The sequence below is a fragment of the Lolium rigidum genome, chromosome 1, assembly GCF_022539505.1.
Source record: "Lolium rigidum isolate FL_2022 chromosome 1, APGP_CSIRO_Lrig_0.1, whole genome shotgun sequence".
Classification (NCBI taxonomy): Eukaryota; Viridiplantae; Streptophyta; class Magnoliopsida; order Poales; family Poaceae; genus Lolium; species Lolium rigidum.
The window spans coordinates 88575507-88587128 of record NC_061508.1 but is presented as its reverse complement, the minus strand read 5'-3'; the positions used below and the strand labels follow the sequence as shown (position 1 = coordinate 88587128).

Below are 11622 nucleotides of genomic sequence, written 5' to 3'. Positions count from 1 at the left end.
AAAACTCGCTTGCTTCTGATGGCTCCATCGTGCGATGTTCCCTATCGTGCGTGCATGAGCTATTCAACTTTGCGCACTCCAGAAACCGATCGATGTACGCTTGGTCGCGGCCTCGCCGCCCTTCGTTGGCCTCGCAGGCCCGCGCCCTCGCCCGCCTCGCGCCTGCTGCGCCCAGTCGCAGCGGCCCGCTGAAAGTGCATGGAGCCCCCATGTGTGGTTTTGGTAATTAATGAGAATCCCTATGGACTAATGTTTGCATTGAGTTATATTTGTAGGTGTTGTTCATAGGCAATGCTTGAACCATATGTTGGCTTCAAGAGTTGCAATAAGAAGAAATTGATGAAGGATATCAAGTGTCAAGTATGTCTTGAAAATGAAGATGAAGAGTTGTCCATAGGCAATGCTTGAACCATATGTTGGCTTCAAGGTTGCAACAAGAAGAAATTGATGAAGGATATCAAGTGTCAAGTATGTCTTGAAGATGAAGATGAAGTGAGCCCTCAAGTTACTTCAAGACATCAACATGATGAAGAATGAAGAAATGAAGTGCAAAATCAAGATGATCCAACTCGAAGAGATCATATGCTTGAACCTTGCTATCCATATGGTGATCATGGATATGTGAAGACGCGCCGAAGAAGAAACTCTCCCATAGTGGAGTATGGGAGAGTATTTCGCAAGACTTCGTCAAGCAAGCACAATCAAGAAAGGCGTTCCATCTTGTTGCGGTCAAGATCATCATCATCGAGCTCAAGTGGAATGCGCAAGTATAAGGTTTGCTCTTGATAGGGTTTCTTTCTCACCGGTCTCATAGTGTAGTTGGAGACCGGTTTATAGTTTAGTTGTCGTACTATCAAGAGGGCTCTCGAGTGAGTAACTCGATCGTATCGTTCGGAGAGAGCTCAAACCTTTGGATCCTTGCATCATCTTTCTTGGTTGTTATTTGGATCTTATCCATTTGATGTTTTAGAGCTTGTGTTTATTCTCATGACAAGCTCTAGTTCATCAAGAATGGTTTTTGCACGGACAACTTGTTGCATTTTCAAGGTTGGAGGTTTTACCGGTATGTCTTTTTAGATAGGTCAAACCTTTCATCATTTATTTCTATCCTACCTTGCTGGGCTATGATGGTTCCCTTCATGATCTTGTAGAGCTTGTTACTAGCTTCGAAACGAGCCCAAAATCATCAAAATCGGAGTCCAGATGCTCAAGTTATGATCATTCTCGTTTTGGTGTTTCTGCAGTTTTCGGGGGGGCGGATAATCCTGCCCGAATACAAATATCCGGCCAAATATCCGGCCCGAGTCCAGTAAGCTCGGACGCTCGGGTCCTTAGCCGTTTTTTGACGCCCAGGAGGTCCCAAGCGGTCATATTCCTTTGGGAGGGGGTATATAAGACCCCCTTCTTCCTCCTTGGGTTATAGGCTTCTTCCACTCTCTCTCTACTCCATTGTTGCCCTTGAGAAGCTTCCTCTCCATCTAATCCCTTCATGATTCTTGCACCTATTTGAGGGAAACGAGAGAGGAGATCTAGATCTACATCTTCACCAATCAAATCCCTCTCTTTGTGAGGGGAATCCACTAGATCTAGATCTTGGAGAAATTTGGTGTTCCTCCTCCTATTTGTTCTTCCTCTTTTATTCCCCTAATAGCTTTTGTAGCTTTGTTGGAATTTGAGAGAGAAGTACTTGAGCATCTTTGTGGTGTTCTTGCCATTGCATTTGGTGCATCGGTTTGAGTTCTTCACTGTGATTCGTGGAAGTGAAAGCAAGAAGGTTGTTACTCTTGGGTCTTTGGACCCTAGACGGCTTAGTGGCCTTTGTGGCATCTTAGTGGTGTTCTTGGGGACTCCAATTAAGTTGTGGAGATTCTTTAAGGGCAAGGCCTTTGTGGCATCTTAGTGGTGTTCTTGGGGACTCCAATTAAGTTGTGGAGATTCTTCAAGGGCAAGGCCTTAGTGGCAATTTATTGGGAGCCTCCAATTAAGTTGTGGAGATAGCCCCAAGCTTTGTGCGGGTTCGGTGACCTCCCTAAGGTTCCATAGTGGATCGAGGACATCCCTTTTGGTGGGAATTCTCGAGGAGAATACGGTGGCCCTCGTGCATTTGGAGTGACTTGTCCTCCACACCGCTCCAACGGAGAGTAGCACTCGCAAGAGTGTGAACTTCGGGATACATCGTTGTCTCCGCGTCACTTCGGTTATTCCTATACCCGAGCTCTTTACTTATGCACTTTACTTTGTGATAGCCATCGTGCTTGAAGTTATATATCTTGCTATCACCTAGTTTCTTATATTGCTTAGCATAAGTTGTTGGTGCACATAGGTGAACCATAGTATATAGGCTTTGGGCTTGACAAAGTAAACGCTAGTTTTATTCCGCATTTGTTAAGCCCATCTCGTAAAAGTTTAAAACCGCCTATTCACCCCCCCCCCTCTAGGCGACATCTGTGTCCTTTCACCCGCGCCCGCTCACGCTCGGCCGCGGCCTTGCTTCTGGCCACGCTTGGCCTCGCAGGGCCGCGCGCCGTCGCCGGACTCGCGCCGGCTGCACAGCCGCAACGGCCCGCGCCCGGCCACGCTTGGCCGCGGCCTCGCCGCCCCTCGCTGGCCTCGCGCCCGCCAAGCTCGGCCTGGCAGGCCTCGCGCCGGTTACGCACAGCCGCACCAGCCCGCGCCCGGCCACGCTCGGCGGTGCCACAGTTCCTTCAACAACGAGGTGGAGTGAGCTTGCGAATGACATGGTGGTAGAGGATGATGGGAAGGAGGAACTGGTAGTAGGCCACCGTATGATCTACCTTGAAGCAGAGTTGCCCTCGTGGTGCGATCCTTGACACAAAAAGAATGAGGGTGAATTTCAACGAAACACTGGTTATCCCGAGCGAGCTTATGAGTGGCAAGGAGATTTTTGCTAAGGCTAGGAGCATGCAGAACATTGCTTAACCGAGTAGGACGAGTTGAACTTGACAAACTAGATTCACCAATATGCAAAATAGGGATGTGCGTACCGTTGGCAACTTGGATCTGCTCGGTGCCCATGTAGTTCTCGTGGGTGTGGAGGCCCTCGAGGTCGTTCGTCATGTGGTCGGTGGCACCTGAGTCGAGGTACCAGTTTGGGTCACTGGTGTACTGGTCGTTGGCATTGGAGTAGTGGCCTGCCCGGTTGCTTGATCCGCATGTCTCCGGCTGGATCCCGTGGTTGAAGCGTTGGTAGCAGGGCAGGGCATCGTGGCCGTAGACACCACATATCTGGCATGTGGATTTGCCGCCTCCGCCATGACCACACCCTCCACCCGGGGCGTTGCCATCGCGCCACGAGTTGTCGCCGCAGCCACCACCGTGACTGCCTCCCTGGTAGCCACCGTTGCCGTGGTAGCCGCTATTGCCGTTGTTGTAGCCGCCGTTGTGGCGAACTCCTCCATTGCCAGGGCCACCGTCGCCGCGGCCACGCCTGCGTCCTTCACGAGCGAAGTTTCCACGCCCGCCACCGCGTGCAGCGTTGTTGGCAGAGTGCTGGAACTGGTTGTTGTTGTTGTTAGAGGAGGAGCGATCGCCGGTGCGCGCCTCGTAGGCTGTCATGTGGCCATACATATCACTAAGGGTAAAATCATCGTTACCAGCGAGTACGGGCATGGAGGTGGTGAAGTTGACGTAGTCGTCGCTGAGGCCGGCGAGCATGTAGGAGATGATCTCGTCATCGCCAAGAGGACTGCCGATCGCCGCCATTGTGTCGGCGATGCGCTTGGTGTTATTGTAGTAGCTGGACATTGACACGTCCCTCCTCTTGGGCTTCACCAGCGCGGTGCGGAGCTGCACGATCCGCGCTTTGGACTTGGACGCAAAGGTCCGATCCAGGGCCTCCCACACCTGCGTGGACGTCTTGAGCATCTGGACGTGGCCGAGCATGGCGGGTGTGAGAGAGGCGAGCAGGCCACTCAGGACGTGCTGATCTTGCTTGAACCATATCGGGTACTCTGGATTATCGATCTGCTCAGAGCTGCCGGTTGCAGCGGCAACCTTCTTCGGCGACGCCACCTTTGATCCGTTGACGAAGCCAAACAAGTCGAAGACTAAAACACCTTTTGTTAGTGTATTTAACTTTCAAGAAGCTACGAGACTCAAAAAAGAGCTCAAAGGAACATAGGTAAAAAAGGGTCTAACTATGACGGAAATGGTGAATGGAACCTGGGTGTGCGCGCACCCATTTACGAAAAGTTGAAAAAAATGCTATTTAAAAGTTTAAAAAAAAATGTGAAGTAAATTTTTGCATGTATATATTATGTTGATACTTACTCGTGTGCGTTTTCACGGAAAATACCATTGTGTGTGACCTACACAAAAATGACAAAATGCAAATTCCTATTCCTGTGAATAGTAAAATTCCTATTCACTATTCTTATTTGGACATTTTGTCATTTTTATGCAGGCCACACACAATGGTATTTTTTCGTGAAAACTCACACGAGTAAGTATCAACATAATATGTACATGCAAAATTTTACTTCACATTTTTTTGAAACTTTTAAATAGCATTTTTTTTGAACTTTTCGTAAATGGGTGCGCGCGCACCCAGGTTCCAAACGTCCAGATCGCTAACTATGATCTCTATATGACTATAAGAGACCTAATTACTGACATTTATTGATCCTTGACATCATCGATGATGTCATTCATGCAATATGACGATTACAACTCTTCTAGGAAACAGAATGTCCCTTTCTTAACAGCATATGAACATCACCGCTTAGGACGGAATGGCTATTACTCCCTCCAATATAAAATAAATGTTGGTGACCTAGTATAAACTTTGTACTAGATTTGTATAAAATTTTAAATACTTATTATGTACCGGAAGGAGTACCTATGTTTCCATCTCGACCGTTACAATTTGGTCACGCAAGTATTATTCGTTAACTAGATTATTTTCCCTATATAGACAAACATGGTAGGTTGTTTTCTTCTGATTTAATAACTTAATTAATAGATAATTACTATTCATACTATTTCGGCTTGAACACTCTACAAAATTGTTGATGGTCAAAGTTAGAAAAATAAACCGCCAAAATAGATTCACAATGTGTGCTGCATAATCGCGTGCAGCTAATGCAAAGCTACAAACACTTTTATCTAGGCAGTGGTAGAGCAGACAACCGATTAAGGGCATGAGCAATGGAGGCAGCTGTCCAACTAGGCTTGGATAAAACTTTTGACATATGCATGCCATGTTATGGTCCCATTAATATGTCTTTCTCTCAAAAGCTGATTTGATTTTTCTCTTTCTCTCTCATTTTCCACTTTATGGCTGAAGAGGTTGCCTCACGATGAAGAGATGCTGCTCACTATCTGAACCTAATTTGGACCACCCGAACCAAGATAAAGCTGCGAGGCAACACCCCTAGGGCTATGCATTGGACATGCCCTAAGCAGCCACCACGGATACTTCCAAATTAAGTTCCAATCTTGTGGTTCGACTTCAAGCTAGGCTTCGATACAGCCCATTTCACCTGCCCTGGCTACGACCTTCCCCTCCATTTTCTTTTTTCCCCATGCTGCTGGTATTAGTTTTCCCTTTTTGTCTTTAGTCTTTAAAGATGATACCTCAAGCAACAATTTTTTTGTTGGGTTTCCACGAACACCGCAAATAGAGTCGAAACGATAACATCCTGTTCAGAGGCCGACGTGGACGCATCTAAACCCATGGCTTGCAGATTGGCTCCGGTTGAGTTAACCTGTCATTTTTGTCCCACGGCTCCATGTGCTAAATAGAAAGGATGTTTTTCTGCACAGTAAGAAAAAAAGATATTTTATGTAAAGCAATTCGGTTCACTGGACTGCCTTTCTTAGTATCCCTCCGTGACAAAATGTATTGCAGATAAGTTCCTTTTAAGTCAAACAATATAAAGTTCAGCCATTTATGTGAAAAGATATTAACATCTTTTTTTCGAGAGTACACAAAAACGTACCATATTTTTGTTGAAGGCATATGTTTGAATACTACCCGTTGCTGCGAGCATCGAACATAGCAAGAACTCCACCCCGGCTAGTCTGGCCACCACCGACAAAACAACAACGATAATAAGAAGAAGAAAAATTAACATCTAGAATACCAAACCAACGCCATTAGATTGATCATAATGTATTTTTATATGTATACATTTTATATTTGTAGGTATAGATAACTTTCTAAATAAGCGATTCAATGTGTGCGGTTTGATCATAATATGCACTACAATTTGGCAAGAAGGAAGTATCACTTTGACCGTAGCAATTTCACGTGAACTTCTTTCCTATTTTTTTAAACGAAAGGCAAAAGTTTTTTTCCTATACATATGTACACAAATAAATTCATGTATCCTGGACAAGGGGAGTACTATTAAGTTTTTGCTCTACCGAGTGAAAGGATGCTGATAATTAAAGCAAGATTATTCTTGAAGTCCCATTTCCCCATATTTGAAGAAACCACTCTTTCTTACTTTTGTATGAACACGAGCCGAGTATGATGATGAGTCATCTCACAAGCCATACATGTCACCGTCATCTGCTCAATCTAGGAGTGTAAGGCCAGATTAGAGATCACATCAGCTTCACCGCGGAAGGAGGAGTGCCACTCCATGGTCGAGCTCTGAGGGCCTCATGGCAGGCCGCCTTATCTGCCACGTGGGACGGGTGTGGGCCCCACGAAGGGCCTGCCCTTTGGCCATCGTGGCTCCTATATAGCCTTCATCCATCCTATCCTCCTCTCCTTCGCACGGATCCCCCTTGACCCCAGCTCCTCCTGCTTGCCGACCACAACAGGTACACTCTCCATCTCTCTAACAGTTTGCTCTTAGTATCTGCTGATCAAGGCTATCCGAGTTCTAGTGATGGTTCCGTTAGTTTCTCGGTTGACAAGATAGATGTTATTGGAACAGAGTGTGTACATAGAATTTGCTAGGAATTTTTAATATGTCTTCAGGAAGAACAGAGGAAAAGTTCTACAGTTTTGTTCTCCAGTTTCTGTCAGTAACGAGGAGAGGAGTAGCGTATGACTTGATTGTCTTGTAGAGATATTGTAGTCCGGATAAGTATGCGGGCAGTGTGTGCCATGTCATGGGCTTACGTGCAGCTTTATCTTTTGTTCTCGGATCTATGATAATTAGTTTCTTGACTAGTTGATGATCAGTTAGCACTTCTGAAGCAGGAGTCCTGTTATGCTTAGACTCTGAAGCAGGAGTAGTAAGTTGTACTCTGCTAGTATAATTTTTGGGAGGCAGATAAATAACACTTTTACCCTTATATTTGGGGGAAATAATAAACTTTTAGATAAGAAAATAGTCAAGTTTTGTAGCAACCGTAAAGGAAAGCAGCTTGCTAAAGAATGTATTGGATGGATTATGGGCCCTTAATTGACATGATGATACTAGGCTTATCGTGCTTTCGTCCGCAATTTGCAGCAAGATGGCCGACTACGTGTATGGGCCAGGGCGGACCCACCTGTTCGTGCCCGGGCCGGTGAACATCCCGGACCCGGTGATCCGCGCCATGAGCCGGAACAACGAGGACTACCGCTCGCCGGCCATCCCCGCCCTGACCAAGACCCTGCTGGAGGACGTGAAGCAGATCTTCAAGACCACGACCGGCACCCCCTTCATGTTCCCCACCACCGGCACCGGCGCCTGGGAGAGCGCGCTCACCAACACGCTCTCCCCGGGCGACCGGATCGTGTCCTTCTCGCTGGGGCAGTTCAGCCTGCTGTGGATCGACCAGCAGCAGCGCCTGGGCTTCAGCGTGGACGTGGTGGAGTCCGACTGGGGCTACGGCGCCGACCTCGCCGCGCTGGAGACGAAGCTCCGCACCGACTCCAACCACACCATCAAGGCCATCTGCATCGTCCACAACGAGACCGCCACCGGCGTGACCAACGACCTCCACGCCGTGCGCAAGCTCCTGGACGCGTACCGGCACCCGGCGCTGCTGCTGGTGGACGGGGTGTCGTCCATCTGCGCGCTGGACTTCCGCATGGACGAGTGGGGCGTGGACGTGGCGCTCACGGGGTCGCAGAAGGCGCTGTCGCTGCCCACGGGGCTGGGCATCGTCTGCGCCAGCCCCAAGGCGCTGGAGGCCAGCAAGACGGCCAAGTCGGTGCGTGTCTTCTTCGACTGGAAGGACTACCTCAAGTTCTACAAGATGGGCACATACTGGCCATACACGCCCTCCATCCAGCTCCTCTACGGCCTCCGCGCCGGACTCGACCTCATCTTCGAGGAGGGACTCGAGAACGTCATCAAGAGGCACGCACGCCTCGGCGCAGCAACAAGGTACTCCATTCTTCTCTCTACTCTCTACTGGAGTACTACTTCTCTAGTCTGCGCATGACAGTGAGTGAGACAGCTTGATGAATGAATGGAAATCTAAAACAGGTTGGCCGTGGAGGCGTGGGGGCTCAAGAACTGCACTCAGAAGGAGGAGAACTTCAGCGACACCGTCACCGCCGTCGTCGTGCCGGCGTACATCGACAGCGCCGAGATCGTCAAGCACGCATGGAAGAGGTACAACCTCAGCCTCGGTCTCGGGCTCAACAAGGTCGCCGGAAAGGTCTTCAGGATTGGACACCTCGGCAACCTCAACGAGGTATCCCCACAAATATTCCTCACCTATCTACAGCTTGCTGCTGCCATGAAATCTTCAGTTTGCGTCGCCAACCAATGATCATTCTCAATGCATTTTTCGCTGCAGCTGCAACTGCTGGGCTGCCTCAGCGGGGTGGAGATGGTGCTCAAGGACATCGGGTACCCGGTGAAGCTCGGCAGCGGCGTGGCGGCCGCCGCGGCGTACCTCTCGAATTCCACGCCGCTCATCCCCTCCAGGATCTGAGCAAATCTCCACGCGCGCGCGCGAGAAGGAAGAACAAACCATGGTGCCCTGCTTCGGGCTGCTGCTTGGCACACGGAAGAGCAGAGCAGGCGTAGTACACTACTGGTCTCATTATACTCTCTGTATGTAAAGTTATTTTTCACATACAAAGCTGTGCTAAAGGAGTATAATTTCGTGAACTCATGCTTTAATTACAGAAAAATGAACTCTGAGTATATAACAACATGTGCCCGTTTTAGCTATACTTGTATTGCTGATCGATCAATTCTGTTTCACCCTTGTTAGTACTACTACCTTAGTTCTAAACTTCTAATAAATAAGTTTTATGTTTTTTCTTGAAGTTAAACTACGTAAAATTTGATCAAGTTTAAAAAAACATTAAAATATACAATACCAAATCAATGTTGTTAAATATATCATGAAATATATTTTCATGTGATGTGTATATGATTTTATAATTGATAGTATTGTTTCAGATTTGGTCAAATTTTACTAGCTTGACCAGTATTTTCATTGAAACAAAGAGAGTACCAAACATGAGCTGTTTCCAGTTCTATAAACACTGAACTATACAGTTCCTCGACAGCAGTCAGATTAGGAAATAAAAACACCCCCTCACGTTCTCACCCTAACAATGGATACATGCCACATTATCATCGAAGATTAGGTAGTGGCTTCTAGGTACTCATGAAACCAAGTTATTGTACGGGCTCAAAATTCGTGTTTTTAGCGCTCCAGAAATTCTGGAAAAAAATCTATGGACAGAGGACGCGCGTACGTATGTTGCACAGTCAAATTTGAAATTGTTATAGTTAAATTAAGATTAAAAACGTTAAAAATATTTTTGTCGGAAGAATAACGACGTACATGTTCTCTGCATTCACTTTGTCAATATTTCAAGTGAAGAAGAGACCGACATCAAAAATTTTGGTCAAGGCTAGCCTTTGCTGATACTTTTGCCTGGTTGGCCCCCTCCCATCAGTCTAATTAATCTGCATTTAAGTGTCAAATTTAGAAGCTCCAACCATTGCAATGTATAGCCCCTAACTGCAAAACCACATAAGAAACATTCAAATATGTTGTAGCCATTCGACCACATCCAACCATTCAATAGATCCATGAAATAATGAATTATAGGTATGTAACAAATGTCCATTAGTTACAATTGAAGTATTAAAAATATGATGCCAACCCTTGTATACAAAAAATAGAGGCACCAACAAGAAATTCATCTGCAGCATAAATTCAAACCCGTCATGGCAAACTCCATTATAATTGCAATATAATGTTGATGTGTTCGCAACAAATAGCACACTTACTTGCAGCTTATTGAAACACCATAAACAACTAGAAACAAAAGTTTGCAGCGGACAAAACGGAAATTAGAAGCCTTCATAATAGATGCATCTGATCACCGCAAGGCACCTTAACAATTTACTCGCTTCTGTTTTGCCAAAAGAAATATTCCACCTCACTCATCACGTTTCTCTAGCTGAGATGCCCGGTGCTTAACAACTCACATGTTAAGGTGAAATACAAAATCTCTTTGAGAGCATCTCTAGACGAACTCCTAAAAGTTAGAGGAGCAAACACCTCCCTATACCTTAACTTCTCATATTTGCTCCTCTAAAGTTTAGCCGTCTATAGCCGATCCCCTATACATAAGGGCCTAAATTTCTTTTGTTGCAAATCAAATCATTTGAACCAAACATTAAGCGGTTAACATAAAATATTTATTATTACAAACCAAATTTATGAATGTAACAGAACAAATTGTTCAAACTCAAACACAGCAAAGTTCAAGTTCAAATTAATAAATAAAGACAGAACTAAGATTTGATATGGAGACCGCCACTGATGCTCATCCTTGTTCTCGATGGTTCGGTGCATGTCAAGGAATTGTTGGATCATGTTTGCATCATGGTCTGGCTCAACATTTGTGATGCACCTGAAGTTATCCGGCATGTCTCACTCATGTTCAATGATCATGTTATGCAAGATGATGCGACATATGATTATTTTCCATAAGACCTCGGGTTTCCAATACTCAGCAAGCCCACAAATAATTCCAAACCTCCTCTGAAGCTCACTGAAGGCTCTCTCCACATATTTTCTTGCCGAATCTTGCATCATGGCGAAGTGATGTCTACGCACGCTTCTATTCCTGTAGACAGTGTTGGGCCTCCAAGAGCAGAGGTTTGTAGAACAGCAGCAAGTTTCCCTTAAGTGAATCACCCAAAGTTTATCGAACTCAGGGAGGTAGAGGTCAAAGATATCCCTCTCAAGCAACCCTGCAATTACGATACAGGAAGTCTCTTGTGTCCCCAACACACCTAATACACTTGTCAGATGTATAGGTGCACTAGTTCGGCGAAGAGATAGTGAAATACAAGTAATATGGATGATTGTAAGTTGTAATTGCAATCTGAAATAAAGATGGCAGCAATCAAACATGTAACAGAACTTGTTGGAAACGGTGTTTCAATGCTTAGAAACAAGGCCTAGGGATCATACTTTCACTAGTGGACACTCTCAACAATGATCACATAACTGAATAAATAAATGCTACTTTCAAACACTCTCTTGTTGGATAATAAACACCATTCATTGTGTAGGGCTACAAGAGCACCCTTAAGCCGGAGTAAACAAGCTCCACAACTTCACGGAGTTCATATTAAAGTAACCTCTAGAGTGCATAATAGACCGTTGCAATTTAGACCGAGTACTAACATAGCATACACACTGTCAACAATAGCTATGAAAGGGGAATAG

General features: G+C 45.9%; 1 protein-coding gene across 1 annotated transcript; it reads left to right on the top strand.

The window, feature by feature from the left end:
• Positions 1-6661: 6661 nt before the first annotated feature.
• Positions 6662-9091, top strand: LOC124691907 (serine--glyoxylate aminotransferase). Its single transcript, XM_047225226.1, has 4 exons — positions 6662-6792; positions 7431-8294; positions 8397-8607; positions 8713-9091. Exons 2-4 carry the CDS (start codon positions 7435-7437, stop codon positions 8848-8850), a joined length of 1209 nt encoding a protein of 402 aa, XP_047081182.1. The 5' UTR covers positions 6662-6792; positions 7431-7434; the 3' UTR covers positions 8851-9091.
• The last annotated feature ends 2531 nt before the right edge of the window (positions 9092-11622 follow it).